The 19,777-nt window shown below is 47.7% G+C and overlaps 5 protein-coding genes across 5 annotated transcripts; 1 reads left to right on the plus strand and 4 right to left on the minus strand.

The window, feature by feature from the left end:
- Nucleotides 1–181: 181 nt before the first annotated feature.
- Nucleotides 182–2,422, minus strand: I302_100204 (uncharacterized protein; the record flags this gene model as incomplete). Its single annotated transcript, XM_019190223.1, has 3 exons — nt 182–1,501; nt 1,579–1,674; nt 1,988–2,422. 3 exons carry the CDS (start codon nt 2,420–2,422, stop codon nt 182–184), a joined length of 1,851 nt encoding a protein of 616 aa, XP_019046971.1.
- Nucleotides 2,423–4,703: 2,281 nt separating this feature from the next.
- Nucleotides 4,704–6,930, minus strand: I302_100205 (uncharacterized protein; the record flags this gene model as incomplete). Its single annotated transcript, XM_019190224.1, has 10 exons — nt 4,704–4,841; nt 4,909–5,019; nt 5,086–5,194; nt 5,272–5,517; nt 5,584–5,913; nt 6,001–6,068; nt 6,147–6,279; nt 6,343–6,520; nt 6,610–6,725; nt 6,794–6,930. 10 exons carry the CDS (start codon nt 6,928–6,930, stop codon nt 4,704–4,706), a joined length of 1,566 nt encoding a protein of 521 aa, XP_019046972.1.
- A 629-nt stretch (nt 6,931–7,559) lies between these two features.
- I302_100206 (uncharacterized protein) lies at nt 7,560–8,241 on the plus strand (the record flags this gene model as incomplete). Its single annotated transcript, XM_019190225.1, has 3 exons — nt 7,560–7,649; nt 7,760–7,840; nt 7,921–8,241. 3 exons carry the CDS (start codon nt 7,560–7,562, stop codon nt 8,239–8,241), a joined length of 492 nt encoding a protein of 163 aa, XP_019046973.1.
- A 599-nt stretch (nt 8,242–8,840) lies between these two features.
- I302_100207 (uncharacterized protein) lies at nt 8,841–14,652 on the minus strand (the record flags this gene model as incomplete). Its single annotated transcript, XM_019190226.1, has 8 exons — nt 8,841–9,071; nt 9,185–9,384; nt 9,443–9,521; nt 9,593–9,740; nt 9,801–9,831; nt 9,926–12,545; nt 12,599–13,591; nt 13,651–14,652. 8 exons carry the CDS (start codon nt 14,650–14,652, stop codon nt 8,841–8,843), a joined length of 5,304 nt encoding a protein of 1,767 aa, XP_019046974.1.
- A 1,680-nt stretch (nt 14,653–16,332) lies between these two features.
- I302_100208 (uncharacterized protein) lies at nt 16,333–19,228 on the minus strand (the record flags this gene model as incomplete). The annotated part of the gene is made up of 11 exons (XM_019190227.1): nt 16,333–16,377; nt 16,446–16,471; nt 16,617–16,676; nt 16,786–17,269; nt 17,387–17,777; nt 17,927–18,332; nt 18,409–18,487; nt 18,553–18,661; nt 18,799–18,905; nt 18,990–19,077; nt 19,152–19,228. The coding sequence occupies 11 exons, from the start codon at nt 19,226–19,228 to the stop codon at nt 16,333–16,335; spliced, it is 1,872 nt and encodes a 623-aa protein (XP_019046975.1).
- Between the last annotated feature and the right edge of the window lie 549 nt (nt 19,229–19,777).

The following is a 19,777-nucleotide window of genomic DNA, read 5'->3' on the forward strand; positions in this document are numbered from 1 at the left end:
ACTACATTGAGCACAAGCACAAGGGAGATCCAGTCCAACAAAAACAATATCTATAAATGTCCGAAGAGTGTAAAATCGAAAGAATGAAAAGCTCTCATATGTCGAGCAGTAAGGATGGTTCAAAAACAAACGTATCAAATCATCGACCAATCGGCAAAAATGTCCTTGTCCACTGACCCATTTACAAACTACCCCTCCTTCCATTCTGTTTCTTCTCCAATTTCAGCGCCTTGGCCAGCCTCTTGAACATCCCTCCTCCATTCTTAGCCTTCTTCTCACCCTTGAATGACTCCCTATCACCGTTCGAACTCCCATCAGCATCTCCATCAGATTTCGTACAGCTGATCGCGACGTCCTGTCCCAGTATCTGGATATGATCATCCGAGTCTTCCTCCAATATCGGCTCGCACGACTCAAGCGAGGTGCTCTGGTTGGTAGATGAAGAGGAAGTCATCGAGCCCATGGAGGAGGTCGAGTCGTTTGAAGCGACACTGGACGCGGAGGATGATCGGCGCATCATAAATGCCGGTCTGGGGGGCGAGAGGGATAATAATCCATCTTCGTTGAGTTGTAATTCCCTTTTGGAGGTTTCGGCTAGACTTGCTAATCGATCTTGAGAACTACCAAATCCAGAGGAAGATCGACGTCTATCGTTCCATGAGTTGACGGAGGACGAAGAAGAATTATTACTTGACATTCCGTTTCCCCTCAGACTACCCATACTTGTCCTGGACCGAAGCGATTGAGAAGATCCCTTTCGTTGTGCTCCAGGTGGAGCTGCGACAGGCATGATAATGCCGTTTTTCTTCAATCCCGATCTCGAGAATTTGGGTGCAGTGGGATCGCTGAATTCGGGTTGACCGGCTCCAGGGTTTCCAGAGCTGACTTTTGAAGGCGTGGCCATTGCATCTGCCCACAGTCCACTGGGTGTTCGAGTGTTGGTGGGTCTCGAGACGGATCCGCCATGGATGGTCGCTCGCTTATCGCTGGGTGTTTGGGGTGGTGATAGTGGCCGAGCTACAAACCCAAGTCCACCATCCTGCGGTGAGAAGTCTCGATGATTGCGTGATGACCACGGTGCGCCATCACCACTTCTTGATTTTGTTGGTCTCTCTCTATCCATGACCGAGAGGTTCTTCCCATGTGTTTTCTCTGGACTTTGAGGTGGACTGAGTAATCCGCCCGCACCGATGAAGCTCGCAGCTTTCCTCAGAGGAGGTAGGCGCGACCCAGTAGACTCCATAATTTCTTCTTCTTCATCTACTTGACAGCGCAGAGGGCTGGATACTTTGACCATGCTGTGTCGATGATATGAATGTCGAGGATCGAGAGGAGGGCGAGTGGTATCGAGCGGAGAGGGGGAGAAATCATTTGAGGATGAGCCGGGGGCAGTAAGGAGACGTGAGTGGTAGGATTGTCGTTTCTGAGGGGAGGTTGAGATATTCACTGAGCCTGGGAAAGACATGGCGAGGTGTTCTCGGAGCGGTCGTGGTGTTGATTGCTAAGTATGGGGGATTTGTCAGTATTGAATGAGGGGAGGATGATGGGGGGTAATATTGGATGATGAGAACTACTCACCGGTAACGAGTGTCTGCCTGCTCCATCCCAACCTTTGACAAAAGCTTGTGCCGCTAATCTGGTTGAGAATGTTCTGAATACGGGTTCGGGATAGTTCTACATTGCGTAAAGGATAAAGACATGTCAGCATCTCACGTTGATGGTGTTGATGGTATTTATATCGTTCCGAGAAGCAGCGGGTGAGCAGGTGGGCAGGTGACGTGAGATGATTGATTGATGACGTGAAGGTGATCCATCTGATGGGATCTGATCTTGCAAGATCTTGTTATTCGGATTACGAGAAGGATTCAAAAGGATGAGACCATGTCTTATAATAAAGGGCGCAGAGCAGCGAATCAATCATGAAAAAGCAAACAAAGATGCGCAACAATCCCTAATTGCAGTGTAAAGCATCATCACCATCACTCACCTCGATCTGCTTTTCCACCTCGTGCCAGGCAGTATAAACACCCGCGTTATGCCCTTTTCTAACGGCGAAGAACAAGTATCTCTGAGGTTGTCTTGAAGGACCAGCGTGGGGGATGGTAGGCTGAGGAGGTAATCTTGATACCCTATAAGTAGATGAGGAGACGGTATAACTAGTCACAGACTGAGTGGGTGGTAATTCGAGCTGAGTTGAGAGTGAAAAGGAGGGTCGTTGAAAAGGAGTGTTGGGTGTATTGGAGTCGAGTGATAAAGGTTCTGGTTCTAATTCTGATTCTAATTCTGATTCTAATTCTTCTTGCTGAGGGGTTGTAGATGAAAAGATGTAAGCTCCTGGTGGTGAAGGATCGTCTGTACTAGTATCCATTGATAGTGATGGGTAAGGAGGGGACGTGATCATAGCTGTGATTGTTGTTGCCATTTTCGTTTAATGCTTATGCAGGGTTTGATGGATGGTAATGAACGTGCTGTGAGTGCTATCACTAAGTGATAGCTGAAACAAATGGTCCTGTCCGTAGTGTCGTTTTAAACCGGTCCTAGCGTAGGTACTACTGGTAATCCCTTCCGCCGAGTGAGGAATACCAATGATCAGGGTATGTAATATATACCCCAAGAAACCAAGACTGCGGATCAAAGCAAAGCAAGAAGAATGATCTTTGTGTGTGTGTGTGTTGTATGTATGGGATGTCGGCAGGGGATGAGGATGCAAAGGCAGGGGACAAGAGAATGATGATTTGATGATACCGACGATCAGTGCGTCAAAGTGAGATTGAAAAGGCGTTTGATGCGGTATTGGTTGTGGTCGTGTGAAAATTGTCGAAAAGAACGTTGAAAGGTTGAAAAGATAAACGATCGTCGATATATGTTGATATGGATGTTTCTATTTTTGAAGATAGATGCAGTACGACCAGTCAATTCGCAAACATTAAAGTAAGAACAAGAGGTACACAGTAGTCGTATATGTTTAGCACTGAGTGATAAGGGGGAAGTTTTGGATTGCGAATATTTGGGTTTCGGCTTCCGGTGATTATCGAAATGTACGTTGTCGTTGTCAATTACTACAGTTACCGTATCACCAAAGTTGCCAGTCGAGATCTAAAGGTAGGTTGGATAATTATGAGAATGTGAATGCGTGGTGTCAGGATAGATTATACAATGGTAGTCTCAATGAGTGGATGGATAATTGAGAACATTCAGTTCACTGGAATAAGCATCTCTCTTTGTTATTGTCTGTCTTCCTTCATGCACGCGACACGATGATACACCAAATGAATGCATGGTACCCAGTCTGGCCTGGCCTTACATTACCCTCGACCATTCACCAAAGTGGAGCGAAGAAGGGTTCATGCCGTTGTCGTTGGGCATACTGTGTGCTTTCTAGAACCTGCATCCGCCTTCATAGCCTCAATCCACCTTGGCAGCTACTCAGAAAGCTTTCTTTCCTTCTCTTCGTATCCAACCACCGTTCAACGAAAAAGGGAGAACCGTCCAATCTTCCCTTGGCCCCACACCTAACAGAAGACCTCAACCCCCTAAAAACAAAAATTTGACCCAGCGACACCTTCCGACCCAAACTTTTATTACCCGTTCTCGTAAGAGTCACGACATATGATACTGTACCCCCCTAAAAAGTGGTTATCGGAGATGAACCCAACCATGAAGGAACAAGGAACGCAGCAGGACTGTTCGTCGTCGCTGGCTTACGTATAGATAAAGAGCGGAATGAAGTAACAAGCAAGGGAAGGGAAGGAATGTTTTAATTGTATTTTTAGATCAGGAAGCTCGACGCCAAACAACGCATCCCCCCCGAAAAATAACTTCCGATAAGTTCACCCATTCATTGTCCCTGAATAAGTGATATTCGAGAAAACTCTTTGTCGTCCCGTTTAATTATATTGTAGAGTAGAGTACTACCGCACCGTGCGGCAGACATCTGTCCACCCCAAATTTCTGTACGGTACAGGATAAGGAAGAGGCGTATATAAGCTTGATCGGCACGATTGTAACCTGAACTCAGATATGCGCGTCTATAGTCTATCTATAGCAGTCCGACGTTACTAGATTCTCACTTCAATGAAGCATCACCAACAGCACTAACAGTCAACGAATGCTTCTCCTGTTCACGACCAAAGCTGTGCTATCAATTACGATACATCCATTTTTATCTATACTTCTCCCCTGATTGAAAACCCCTCACACGTCAGGTCGCATCATCGCCGCGGATGTTGAGCTCTGTGAGAACGTCGTGTGTCTTGGCCTTACCCTTAAAAGCCACACCCTAATGGTTTCGCTCTCGGCGGTATGGTGTCGGTGTCGCGTGGGAGCACAGGTTTCGCCTTGCGTCCACGCTTGGTAGGTAAGGTGGGCAGGGTTCATTCAGTTTGCTCAAACAAGTTTCCGTGTAGCTTTGACTTAACGATGTGACACGTTTACGCGTATTGGACTGTATGCTAGGTGTGCAAGTGAGAGGTTATACTTCAGTGGACCGAGAATGCATATCTTGGAGCCTTCGAACGATGACTGGCCGGTCATTGTGCAAGAAGAGGGTTTGATCACACGCGAGAAATGCATGTTCGACGTACATAGTATATGATGTATCAGAACCAAATTCCAGCGACCAGTCAAGTAACTCATGATACCCCTCAGATCAATAACTTAACAACTTTTCATCATTCCCTTCTTTCTGCCTCATCTCATACCAATTACAAAGCATATACGAATCTTGGATTCTTAATATCCGTCAAATCCTGGAAATCACTCAACAGCTGATCCTCAGACTCCAATTCCGCCTTGTTTCGTTCATACTCCTGAGCCTTCTTGACATTCAAATGACGGAGGTACTGTTCATCGAAACCATTAGCAGACCATCCAGATACTCAATACTTCTTGAAGACATGGGTCACTTACAAGCCAGAAGAGACCGATCAGAACGAGGGCAGCGGAATAGCACACTAACATCGCTACTACCCCTCCGACGTATAGTGGTGCTTGTTTGGTCAAGAATGTTTGAGGGCCGATCTACAGTACAGTTCACACCCCTCAGTCAGCTCCGTTACGAATGATGAGATGAATAGTGGGACATACGATATTGCCCACACAGTATCCAATGTAACTCATAGCGTATACGGTGAGTTTCTTGGTATATCCACCGGTGTTCGCGTACATCGATCCCATCATCACGATGTATGGGCCCCTGTATCACTGGTCAGCCTCGTGCTTGACGCAACTTTATATAATCACCAATAAGTGTAAGTGAGCTTAGACACTCACCAGTACATATAACACAAGTAGAGGTACAGCAACGCAACTGAATCTCTCTTCAACTTGTACAGCAAGACAGTCCCGATCAGGGGCAACACACACGACCCCATCGCACTGAGATGTCGTTTACCGGTTTTGGTCGCTACCCATCCCCAGAAGAAGGAGGATAGCCACGAGACTAGACCCGTCGGTATACCCAGGAGGAGGGTGGTTTGAGTAGAGAATCCCAGTGACTTGACGACGATTGAGTTGAACCTGTTGCGGGGTCAGACCCACTGTACACACGACACCTGATACAACGAAGCTGGGGGGGAGGCTTACCCTACAAGCGCACCGTTCGGTACATTGAGCGAGATATTGATGAAAAAGTAAAACCAAGTCTTGGGATCAAGGAACGCCTCGATGAATTGATCGACTTTAAACGTCTTGTTCTCTATACCTGTATGATTATCTTGCATCCGTCTGGTGGCTATCACCCTTTGTCTGAGAGATAACCATCTAGCCTTGGTGGGGTTGGCAGGTAGGAATCCCCATAGGAGGAAAGACCATCCGAGGGTGAGGGCGCCGACGATCAGGAAGAGAAGTTGCCAGCGCGCTACGGCGTGGCCTTTGTAGTTCCATGCTGCCACTGCGAAGATTCCGTTGGTGAGGCTGAGTCGAGCAATCGGTCAGCGACGAAATTTGTGATATGATCTACCAATGATCGCTTGATATCTTGATTTGGAGAGGTCCACTCACGATGATACAGTGGAGAAGATGAATGCCGTCCTGATGGGTTGTTCGTCTCTTGTCCACCACATCGATACCTGATGACACGATACAACGATATCATCAGTCTCATGGACTCTACGCGGGATGAATCGTGAATGTTCGCAACAGCTTACGATCAATCCCAATCCAGCAAAGATGACAGATTCGAACACCCCCAAGAGAATACGAACCACCATGACCTGCGCATAATTCTTGCAGGCAGGAAGACAGAGCGTGATGATTCCCCAAATAGTGACGTTGGCGGAACTATCACCAATTTCCCATCAGCTTCTCCGCTCGACTTTGGACAAGCAAGTGGGTCAGACCAACATGTAAATGTGAGGCGGTAATCTCTGCATCAACATCAGAGAGGGGATGATAGCTGCGATGGCGCCGAAGTAGATGGCAGCGGAAGTAAGTGAATATTGTTGGCCGACGAGGTGGGTGTCTTCTCGGAAGCCCATTACGGCCGCAGTGGCCAAAGAGACTTTATCGACTGACCCGAGCACTGCGGAGAATTATACAACACATTCAGTGACTCACATGGGAAGCATCGGCGAACGAAGGAGAGAGGGAGAGAAGGAGACAGCCACCCACTCATAGCTACACCAAGCAGGGGAACCATGATCCAATCGACTTTCAACAGAAGCCTCTTCTTCTCCGCCACTTCCATCGGAGCAAGCAGCTCATCAGCGTCTGGGCGAGTCGCCACCCTGCAACCATTTCCCAATCAGCTCATCTCGTCAACAACAGAGGGAAAGGACGGACGACGGTAACTCACTCAGCAAGGAACGCAGCAGCCTCATCATCCCTCTTGGAATCTACATGATGATTCTCATGCACCTCACTCGCCCGAGCCAATGGCACCTGGGTTTTCTCGTCGTCGTGCAGGTTATGTTGATCTTGCAAGTGTGACATCGTAGTGACTGTACTATGATGATTTAATGGGCTACGATTCGCTTCACTCTTCAGCATAGCGTCGATCATGTTTCGCCTCTTATATCCTTTCTCTACTCGACGAGTACATCAGATGATAAGGCGATAACGTGATCCCGCGGGTTTCGCCAATCGTCCCCAGGGGTAAGCAGATCTGGAGTAATAAGGTAATAGTTGACCGCGGGCTAGTGTGCAAGAGACAGGCGTCAGGTGACCACCACTACAACTGGCGGTGGTATATTGTGAGTCTCCCCCACAATTTGATAAGCTTCTTACTTGCCCTCGGCTTGCTCTTACTCGGACGCGTCATGTTAGTGTCCTGCTTGACCCAATCTAGCAAGTGAATGGGCGGTGGCATATCATTTGAGTCTTTCCCGCAAGGTGTTGGTGATACCAACGTACCGGATATGCCGGTCGAGGTGTTGCTCTAGATCAATCAAGTATATTATCAATTGGATGCGAAATTCAAACACGAACCTGACGAGATCAAGCTGCTACAGTACTCTCTGATTCCGTCGCCCCTCGGTATCTCTCTCAAAACTTGCCCAAAAGTCTTTGCATCATCTTTCTATTCTTTCTTTGTGACCCAAGTAAAGCACTAGAACCACACAATGTCAGCTCCCCACACCGAAATCTCCCGCCCAGAAGTGTCCGCCCCGAACCCACCAGAATTCGAGATCGTCGCTCAAAAAGCGAAACAAGTGAGTTCACGTACAAATACAACCCTCTCTCATACAAATTAAATATCAAGATCCAAAATCCAAGGTCCAAGGTCCAAGCCGAGATCCGATGAATTATGCTGCATGTATAGTCATTCGGATATATCAACTTCACAGTCCTCCAATGGATCAACGAGCGACACGCCCTCAAGCGAATATACTCTACTCATCCTGTATGTCCATCCGCAGCCAAGCCTTGGTCAGGACTGTATGACTCCCTCACTAATCTGTGATTTGTTATATGGAACGATAGGACAACTACCCCGTAGGAGGCGAGAAAATCATGACCCGTAACGCCCCCTGGCCCACTACGGTCGTCGAATCCCGCCAACCCTACGCTTCGTGGAATATCGACGAGCTCAAATCTACTTATACAGATGCGCCGTGGCTTATCGAATTGGGAATTCATCAGACGATCTGCGTACCTATCTTCAATGAAGGGGGCCGGACGGTGGCGGCACTGAATTTCTCTGGAGGGAGGGATCAATATGATCACAAGATGCTGGAGGAGATGAAGGAGCTTGCTGAGAGGGAGGGGACGGAGGCGTTTAGAGCTTACATTGGGTGCAGATAGGTATTGTATGGAGGGTGTATGTTCAGATCTGTCATTACTCAGATCCCAACACATTGGTCTCGTTTATTGTAATTCACACATACATGCACATGCAGATAGGTGATGCATCACAACCATGATGAGGGAGCAGGTAGGGAATCGTAATAACGTCATCATAGCTCATATCATCTAAATCAACTGAAAAACGAGATGGGATCGTGAAAGAGAGGGAAATGAAAAACAACAATATACAGTATTTTTGTGTACAGGTTCATAAACATGATGTAAGGTAGAGCACGATGAATGAAAGTGGGAGTATTCTACTTGTTCTTATACTGCGATGTGAGAAACGAAGATGAAATTGAGTATAATGAATTCGAGCTGATGTATTGAGTGGTCCTCGATGATTACTTCTCGTACGAAAGATTACCATACCATGGTCTACCGTTGTGTATGGCGCGAGCGCAGTATCGCTGGGAGGAGTTCCTGGGATCTTGTTCAGGTACTGATGGTGTTATCGACGAAATTGAGGAGATGTATCGTGTGAGTGAAGATAGTATCTGGATCGACTTTGTTATGAGCTGACCCAGATCCTCCTCCGGAAGTCTGTCATCCACACCTCAAGCCTGCACCCGCTTAGCACCCCTCTTCGCCACCGCCTTCCCAATCTTACTATCCTTGAACGTCCAACTGGGGTCTTTATCGCGTATGAACGGATGCTGAAGCAGGTCCTTCGCCATGGGCCTGTCCCTGGGATCGGTGGCAAGACATTGGGTATTCATGAAGTCCAGGGCGATGTCTGATAAGTGTATGTCGGAGGGCAAGGGCGGTCGAGCACGTTTGTTAAATAGCTACGATATCTTGTTAGCTCCACTGGACACATGACCATACAAAAGCTGCGTTGGCGAGCTTATCATGGAGAATAACGAAGCTGAGATTCAAGGAAGTGAAACATCCAACCCACCTCGAACATAGCCGCAACCTGCTCCATATCACCCCAAGGTCTCTTCCCAGACCACATCTCCAGCACGACACACCCCAGACTCCAGATATCCACTTTCCCAGAATAGGTCCGTTCAGAGAACGAATGGATCACTTCGGGTGCCATCCAGAATACCGAACCTTTCATATTGGTAGCTTGGCCGAATGAGTCGTATGCGTCGGCTGAGGTATAGTGGGCACATCAGCACAGTTGGAGATGGGCTGGAAAAGGTGAGCTTACAGGTTTGCTTGGAAATACCGAAATCGGATATCTTGCAAATACCTTGTGCATCTACCAGGATATTATCTCCTTTCAGATCCTATCAACCACCACGATAGTCAGCATATACGACTTCACCGTCATATTCCCAATCGTGAACGGTATACTCACCCGGTGCCAGATATTCTTGGAATGCAGATAAGCCAAACCTTCCAAGATCTGCTCGGTGAAGAACCTGACTAGTTGAGGTTCGAACCTAGCTTGGTTCGGTGTTCGATAGATAGAAGCGATCGTACCACCGGGGACATATTCGAGGAAACTGTAATCAACATATTGAACTCAGCTGATGCCAGTCATATGATACGTCAGGTTCACTCACATTGACAAATACTCTTCACTCGTCTCGTACCCTAAAATCCAAAACATCAGCTTTCACTCTCCGTCTGAGGTGCTCAATCCCGTATGAGACTTATAAACCATGCCAAAAACAACCACGAAACTCACCAAGGTAAGCCACGATATTCCGATGTTCCAGATCCTTCAACAACTCGATCTCATCCCTCAGCGCTTTAACCATCCCCAGTTGTCTTTTATCATTCCTATCAGTCTCCGAAACGGGCAATTCAACCTGTTTAACAGCCATCATATCCCCCGTCGTGACGTTCAAAGCGATATACACTCTTCCATAGGACCCCTTCCCTATCAATTCACCTTTAACCCAATTCACCGTGCTCCCTCCTCCTGAGTTGGTGTCGCTAGCGGGTGATTCGGGGATGGGGGGGTTGATTTGACCAAGGGCAATCTTCGATGGAGTTACCTCTACTAGTTTGTGGTCCCACATTTTCGAAGATCTTCTTTCCACCTTGACATTCCCACTCTGGTTTTGTGGCTTATCCCCGCCGTCGGCATCAGGAATATTCTCATTGTTGAGATTATCATCCTGAGTTGTTTTCTTCCCACCAAAGAGACTCGACAGGTCACGAGATTGTCTCTGGAGGGTACGGCGCTTGTGGTCCGCAACTACCCTGATGGACCGTCTGTTCTCCAGTTTATTGAATTTACTTCTCATCATTCCGCTGAACCCACCAGATCCCGAAGTAGGTCGAGAAGGTTCAGGAGCGGGTGTGATAGACGAGGAAAGCTTTGACGGAGGTTGTTGTTGGAAGTTTTCCAAGATTGATGGTGATTCGCCAGCAGGGGTTGTAGGTGTAGATCCAGTACCTTGGACGATGGGTTGGTCCAAGTCGATCTTCGGAAAGACACGATCAAGGTTCTCGTATAGTTGTTCAGGTTCGGGTCTGAAATTCCATTGGTTTGGATCCTTGGGTCTAGCGAATGATTTACCCCTTTTGACGCCTGATCCAGAAATCGATCCTTCATTTGTGCCCTCTGATTCTGTAGCGCTATCAGAGGGTGTCGTAGCAGAATGGATACCATCTGATAAGCTCAGCGCAGCGGTATTGACAATCAGGTTGGGTTTAGAAGGGGAAGGCCGAACAGCGTCGGAGCGAGAAAGGGTAGGCGGAGTACTTTGAGGCTTGGGAGCTGTTATCCATAGAGTAGCTTCATCTTCGTCGTTGGCCATTGGTCGAGCGGTGCCATTTCCTCCGGAGGATTGACTAGCAGCCTGGATCATATCCCTAATATGACCTTCCCAGACTCCAGCTCGAGCAGTATCGTTCGAATCTGTGTCTTCATTCTTACTGGGTCGAACAGTAGCGTCTGAACTGACCGTTCCAGCCACAGATAGGGTATCGGTATCGCTGCGTTTGTATCGATTCGCGGTAAGCCACGCAGATTCGGGTGAATTGCTTGGATGATTATACGGAAGTTGCGATTCTCGATCGTCGCTGTACGCGGTACTTTCGCTAACACGTCGAGGCGTATCCATGATAGGGGTGACAGGTCGATGAGGCATAGAAGCAGAACCGCTCCTTGGTCTGTCCCATACGATGTTGGGCGAAGTTGGACCACTAAATCCTGGATGGTACGTTGCATGACCACCGTTTCGAGCAGTAACCGGCGGACTGAAGTCATCGTAGTATGTCGATGGTCTGCGGGGACCCATAGCGGTTTGAGGGGAAGTAGGTGGAGGCGGTGATCTGTCGTAATGAACGGTATTAGGTCTCGAAGCAGAAAGTGGAGGTTCTTGATCATCCCAACTAGGTCCACGGGTGGTTCTAGGCATCGTATTGAACCCTTGACGGTTCTGCCAATTGGTAGATGTTGCAGAACTAGGATGAGGAGACGGGAAGGGGATAGTGCCTGTTTCACCAACAGATATTTCAAGGGGTTGTACCCTCCCTGTGCCTGGGTGCGTAGGATCAGGATATCTTCCGTCATGCACACGATCGGTTGACGTGCTTCGATACGCATGAGCAGATGGCTGAGCGTTTCGTCGTTCAGCATATCCACCAGGTTGAGGGGTCATAGCTGATCTATTAGGGAGGTTCGGGTAGGGTGGTCGGAATACACCCGACTGCTGAGAGAAGGGACGTAGGTTATCCATTGATCGAACATTCTGGACCGTCGGTGGTGCTGTGAGGTGATCTCCACTTGATTCCCGACCGTAAGGCAGCGGTAGACGCTGTCGATTGTCGCCTCGGGAGGCTAGGGATCCACCTTGAGGAGCAGGAGTGGACCGACCGGTGACCTGTTGCAATCTCGGATCATTCAATCTGTCCTGAGCATGAGATGCTTCCTGATAACCCGATGCAGGGAATCCACTTGGTCTTCGAGGCGGTAAATTAGGAGGGTAAGATAATTCAGGTGAATACTGGGTTTGAGGGGACTGATAGATAGGTTGATTGACGGTACTACCCTGTCGATGAGGAACCGGTCCAGAGCCTTGACGAGGAGCTGACATCCTCGATCCCGGCCGTTCACCTGAAACAGGCACATGATAAGTCGCGGTTTCGTCCAAAGGTCTACCCATTTGAGCTTGACTTCTGTAAAATTCTTGTCTCGCTCGGCGATCATGGTCGAAAGTATGAAACCGATTCTCTCTCTCCCTCTCTTCCCTATGCTCGGCTTCCCAAGCCGCTCGAGCAGCTTCGACGGCCTGACGTCTGTCCTCCTCGCCACGTCGTTCCGCTTCACGTTGTTGTTCGGCTTCGACCTCGCGCTAAGCACACCGAGATTAGCATAGATGTTTCCTGATGAAATGAGGCCACTCACAGCTCGTGCCTCGTCCTCCGCAATTTGAGCTTCCTGCCTTTGCCTCTGCTCCTCTTCCATCTGCACCATCATCTCCCAAATATCCTTTTCCTCCTGCTGCTGCTTCCTTGCCATCTCTTCGTCCTGCTGTAACTGATACTTCCTACGCTGCTCTTCCTGACGCTGAGCTTCGATCTCTTCCTGCTGAAACTGCATAATCAGAGCCCGAGTTTCAGGATCCATGTCATTATCGATGCTCAGGCCTAGACCAGCATTGGAAGGACGACTGGGACCCGCTTGACTATTATCCAAGAAAGGGTCTTGATGGCTTTGCTGGCTTGACGAGCGAGATATGGGGGTCGGTGTGAGGTGACGTATTTGAGGTTTGGGGAACGCCTCGGCCACGGAAGGTGAAGCAGGATGGTTAAGATCATGATATCGACTAGAAGGGGAAGACAACGAGAAGTTATCGCGAGGTTGAGAGGGCACAGCGAATGTGGGAGGTGGTGTTGGCAGTGCAGGTGATGAAGCTGTTATGGGTGATCTTGAACTTCCACTTGATTTCCCTACTGCTCTCCTATTTCTCTTCCCGCTGAGTTCTTCCGCCTCTGGGCCTAAATCGCTCCAATCACTTGCACTGAGATTACTCCTATCCACGATTTCCCCACTTGCACTACTGAGACTACCTTCTTTCGAATGACGAGAGGATGGTCTATTGAGCAAAGCATGAGGAAGATCGGTGGTGATAGGTGATATCCCCGCCCGACGATTATCTGCTGCGGAGCGGTACGGTGTATAATCGCCTTGAGCAACTACGGGGGGTATGACTGATGCTGCGGAAGAGGTGGGGACATTGGTCTGCTTGACCAAGAATTTGAGCGTCGCTCTCGAATCTCCCTGAGACTGACAGAGATGGAGGAGAGCGGCAGGTAGAATAGGGATATCGTCTGCCGGTTCTCCGATCTCTGTACGGTACATAGATAACGTGGGATGTTCTTCGTCGCGTATGCGCAGCTGTATAAATGGGTCAGCACCACATTCGACCAGCCCTGGTCAGGAAAAATCGGGCTCACCTTTGAGAATACCTTTTCCCTTATCCCCTCAGACGTGTGAATACCAGTAATATCCACCAGATGAAACGCTTCATTATCCGTTGTGACCTGCAGTCTAACCTGATGCGAATGTGTCGAGCCCGATCGATCTCTAGTTGACATCCCCACACTAATTATACTTCCACCAGCTTCACTTCCCGCCGTAGGACTAAGCGTATCTTCAGGACTAGACACGCGATTCTGCGTGAAGTGCTGATGCACATTTGGCGGTAAGGCATGATGGAAAGATGCACCTGAGGGCGACCGATTCTGAGGAGACTGCGTAGAGATAGGAGGAGAAGGTAAGGGAGGTAAAGGAGGTAATGCCCGAGAAGGCGAGTGTTGTTGAGGTGCAGATCCAGATGAATTCGTTCGAGGTTCATGAGACGGCCTTATAGGCTGTTCTGTGACGGGAGTTGTGAATGCTCTGCGTAGATGTCGTTCGGGCTGAGGTGGAGGTTGAGGAGGGACTGGTGAGATTTCTGGATGATGACCATAGGTCGTAGATCCACCTATATTGGTGTTTAGAGGGTTCTTTGTGATGGGTTTGGGAGTGGGGATGGAAGGCTGAGGATTGGGACTGGGGAATGAGGAGACGGTCGGTAGAGGTGAAGATGAGGGAGCAGGTATGGAAGGTAAATGACCTTTTATCGATAGCGTCGGTGAATTAGGTTGCTGTTGCTGTATAGGTATAGAAGTTGATGATGATGAAGATGAAGATACAGCATTTCTGTTGTAGCTTGAATTGGATGTTATACTGACTGGGGATATTGTCGCTGTGGGTGATTTTTGAGAATGATTACCTGGTTTTGAGGGTGAATCTTCATCATCTGAATTATCTGGATTGGCAACAAACAGTCCAGGTATCACACCTGCCCCGACACCCCTTTTCCTCGCCCCCAAAGGCCTACGTGGTGGATTAGGGGTTGGCGTGGATGGCCCAGCTTGGGTGGTTATATGCAATGAGGGGTGTGGGTTTGTCATTCCGTATGAACCATCTATACGCCCCAAGATGTTCTTCTAATGGAGGTGTGAGGTGTGAATCGAAATGATGATCGGACGACCGAAGTTTGACGTGTGAAGGGGTGTAAAGAAGTTGGGTGAGACCGGCGAAAGCGGAGGTTATGGGTATGGTTGACGCATGGAGTGGGTCACTGATGATCGTGCATATGGTGGCGATGGGACTGATTGTCGGTTGTCAATGATTGTGTGTTGATGGTGTTGATGAGATGATGTGGTTGTATGTATGTATATAGGTAGAAGTACAAAGGTAGATGGATGGATGGGTGGATGGATGATGTGAACGAGGTGTACAACTAACGTAAAAGTTGAGTCTTTAACCGTCACCTTTGTCGCTTTCGGTCTCGGCAGCCGTATCCATATATTAACCTGAACAATACATCCTCAATACACGCCGGATACTCGACACGCAATAAAACAACAACACTCACCTCGATGCGCTTTACTTGCTTTATGCATACATACTCGATATCTGCTATGACTAGGCCTTTGTGAGAAGATAGAATCGGAAGAAGTGAAGGAAATGTCGAAGAGATGGAATCGGAGTGAGAAAGGTTTTTAGGGGGTGTTAGAATGAAGCGTGAAAAGTCTGTAGGTTGTTTGATGGATGCCTTGCTTGTTCTTGATCTTGTTATCGTGCTCCTCTCCTCTCCTTCTGATCAGATGATGCTCCCTTGTCCCGAGATAGACGACCAGGGAAGTATACCTGATGGATCTGGGTGATGGGTGATGGGAGATGGAGGTTGAATGCGAGATGACCTCCTTTCCTGAAGTATAGTATGATGATTTGATCGGATTTTCCAGCGTCAAGTAAGGTCTCGTGCGCTTGTACGAGTAAGAGATATTCAGTGATCTAGTGATGAGAGGGTTTGAGCTGGAAGATCACTACGATCGATCAGATGAATGAGGATACAAGCAAGGCAGAAGGCACGATATCAAACTGAAAGGGGGAAGACTGCGGACCATAACTGGAGATAGATATCGATAATCTCATGATAATGTTATATACGATATGCCATCTCTCATCCATCTCACCATCTTGCGCATCTTGATTTGAAGAGGGACGTCATCTCAATCTCATTGAAACATGTCTGATCGTCAAGTCATCTACGTATATCCTCAATTGCGAGTCACATCCCTCGATTGCGAGTCCCAAGCGAGTCACCGAGTGAGAGTGTATGCATGTGCCTTGTCGTCAACTCAAAGGACTCTCTGCATCTCGCTTGTTGTTCGTTTGACTATCATCCACGACGACATCAAGGGAAGAGCGAGTCTATACTCTTGAGCTTCTTCCATACGCCCACACACACACTCACGGGATCAGCGGTAACGCGGCATAGGCATACTGTGGGCACATGATACCTTACTAAGATCATCAGAACAAGCTTAAATATACGATGATCAACGAGTAAAGTGAAAGTGGAATATTCCCGTATCACCTTCCCGTCGAGGCGTGTTTTGTCCTTTCAAAAAATAAAGGAAAAGGATATACATAAGATCAGATCCGACACTTAAACAAGCTTATAAACCATTACTATTTACTGTATTTACTTTAACTTTCCCTTCTTTCCTCCTATGTACAACCACCAAAGCACTTGAACTCAACTCTGAGCTTTCTTTCTCTTTCTCTCACACCACGCACAATCAATTCAACGAAGCAGACCATAAAGCTCCCACGAACGTAAGTATCTAAGACCAAGACAAGAATCTATCAGTTCACCCATTCTCCCACTATACCTCAAAGACGATAAACTCACAAGTCTCGGTCTGACATCGACGATGTCTAAATAACACAAACAAACAAAGTTAGTCTCAGTTCCTGATGACGCACGCAACCTTGCAAAAAAGCAAAAGTAACCCGATCAGACGTATCTAATCCTCTTCTAAAGAAGTACGAAGCACCAAAACAAAAAAAACAAGTTACTAACCTTCTGGAACGAGGAAGATCAAGGCTCCCATCTTTCTAGCGATTGAAATGGCAAGTTTGGCTATTCTCACGATATCAGCATTTGACTCTCAATCCCAACTTCGATCGATCGAAATGCACATCGCAGGGAGATGGCTCGATCGAGTATGTTATCCAGCCGATAAACTCACCATTCATCCTCTTCTCCTCCTCATCCCTTCCATCAGTCACCAACCCATAATCGACAATACCCGGCTTAACCCCATTCAACAAATCCAAGATAAACACCGCGTTGGAAAGCGAAGGATCCTTGAACGATCTCATCGTCGATGACTTCCCACCCTTCTTAACAGTCTCGTTCGCCCATCTAACCATATCCTGATCTGTCACCCCCTTCCCATTCTTACTTATACTAGCCAAAGTCTGATTAATAGATAATCTCATCAACTGCCATACCAGCCCCAACACAAGGGTTCGGGTCCCATCAACAATGTCCGATCCTTGAATACCGACTATATGCATGCCATTGGATTTGGCCAGGTCAACAGCGTAGTTGGTATTTTCCACGGCCTTGAATCGGGAGAGTTCTTGTCCTTCTTTGGGCTTTGAGACTCTTCGCCAGATTACTGAACCGGGTATCACCTTGTCGAATCCTTGTAGGAGAACGTTGCCGTCCTGTGTGAGTAAATCGACCATATCAGCTTTACGTTCTGCTATCCCTTTTCGATGTCTGTGCTAGATAGCCAAGTGACATGTATCCAAATTAAATTGATGAAAAGATTCTCAACCCACCTTCAAATCCTCAAACAAGTTATAAACCCCAGGATCCACATCAAGCGAATTCAACCAAAGGGTAAACACCCTCGCCTCCCTCTCGCCCTCCGCATCGAAATCTTCCACAGGTGGTGGAGCCTCGGTCTCCTCCAGCGGAGCCAAGCCAGGCCAAGTATTAAACAAGTTCGCTACGAATGCCAAATTCAATTTGGGATTTCCAGAAACAAGCGAATTGGCAGTGAGGAACCGCCTGCATCCTATCTTGTCTGCGTTCTGGAGGACCTCTTCAGCTCGTTGGTGGAGATCTCGAGTTTGGAGGGGCGATCTGGAGCAGTCGTCGGGTTTGAGTTGATTCAGGAGGACCGTGTAGTTCTCTCCGTCTGAGACGTCTCGAGAGAAATTCTCGACTCTGTGTGTACTCGATGAATCAGCAATGAGATACGGTACATCACCATCAAAAACAGGTGAAGAAGAATACAGTGAGCATGATCAAGCAGGCGAGAATATAAGAGGTGGTGCAGATGGCATGATAAACTTGGATATTAAGGATGAACCCACCTTCGTCCCCAATTAGCAGCCTTCAAATGATAATTGAACCACCTCAACAAGATCTGATCAGGAGGTAATCTCAAGAACTCCTCCATAGTCTCCCCATCATCTAACAATCTATACAACTCCGGATGAATCTTAATATCAATCTTGGAGAGTAAACCTCTTCTAATCACTTGCCAGATCAACCCCAGAATCAGATGCTCTCTACCCTCTGAGATATCTTCGGGACCGATGTTGACGACGGAACATCCTATACCTTTTGCAGAGGTGATGACGATGTTGTTGTTCTCTGTTATTTGGAATGCATTTAGAGGTTTGGGTTTCCCTCTGGCTCCGGAGGGTTTGTTCAGGACTCGCTCGTCGATTGTTTCGGGAACGGAGTCGTTGATGAGTTTACAGAGGAGTAGACCGTCTGTCCACATAAACAAAATCAGTCTAAATAACTTTGTTGAGGGGTTATAGTAGCAAGGTAAGGGAAGGTAGCACACCTTTCACTTCGTCGAATAGCTGCATAGTCTCTGTTGGGATGGGTAGGAGGTGGCCTATGTCCTTATCTCCTGCAAGGACCTGAATATCCTCTTATCAGCTTGACAGCTCATGGGGCGCATGCGCGAAAAAACTAGCTGACTTACTCCATTGATATGATCCGTGAATGACCTTCGCTCATCTTCGTTGATAGTGTGAGAGGCATTCGTACCCGCTGTACCCTTGACTGAAATTCTTCCCTTGGTTGTTTCCAGACTAGATGTAAGTCCACACATCAGTAAGACGCTTCGGAGTGTGACATCCATAGTAAATCAGGTCTAATACTCCCTCAAACCTTCATAACACATATCCAGCTCTAATTGTTGGACGGGAGATTGGGAGAGGATACTCACACAGGCGCATTCTTAGCTGCTCGTAATAACGAATGCAACTGTACCCAATCTTCCAACTCTACCCTCCCCGAGGCATCGATACTGACATGTTTGAGAGTTTCTCTTGCCTACATCGACTCGTACATCAGCAAAACTAATCTTGCCACCAATACATGGCATACCACTCGAGGCTGGTTGCGAAGATGACTCACAGTATCATAATCCGCTTCTCCATTAGACTGTAAAGCCGAGATAACAGTAGCCTTATCCACATTACCTTTATCATCTACATCGATTTTGCTGTAAAATTCACATCGTATCAGCGTTTCATTGCTCACCCACAGACATGCTGCGAGACTTCATAGATGACTCACTTGAACTTGTTGATAAGATCAAATATCTCATCTTGTTTCAAGTCTGGATACTTCTTTCCTAGCTTTATAGCTTGCATCGTGAATGTTAGGATCTAGCTTGGGTGGGGATGTGAGAGTGATTAGGTTGTGAGGCAAGATATGATAGCTATGAATGAGGTATGAGTCGAGGTAATGTTGAGGAATGCTATGCTATGCTATCGTTCAAGCTGTGTTATGACCATTGACCGTTGACCGAATAGGGTTATGTATGATACTCCCTACGTCACCATTCCGTTCAACGTGGCACTTTACAACTGATGCAGCGGTCGATCATCTGACCACGTGGCGAGGGTGGCATACCTTGAGATACCTTTCTCGACGAGTCATCAAGAGCGTCTGGTGAATATCTCATGCATAGTGTCCATCAGGAGTATAAGAACCACACTGATAGATAACGAAGAGGGTAAGCTTGCTCCTGACACAAGTATCCGTTGCACAAGAGGATCTGACGAGGAGATATGAAATATCAAAGTTAACCTTTCCGATCCATCTCATCTGAAAGTCCCTTTCCGGGTATACCCAAACAACCCACCCAACCGTTCCTTCCATCCTTGGCGCGGCACATCAAAACACGTATGAGCAACCAC

This window comes from Kwoniella bestiolae, chromosome 1 (genome assembly GCF_000512585.2).
Source record: "Kwoniella bestiolae CBS 10118 chromosome 1, complete sequence".
In the NCBI taxonomy this organism is placed as follows: Eukaryota; Fungi; Basidiomycota; class Tremellomycetes; order Tremellales; family Cryptococcaceae; genus Kwoniella; species Kwoniella bestiolae.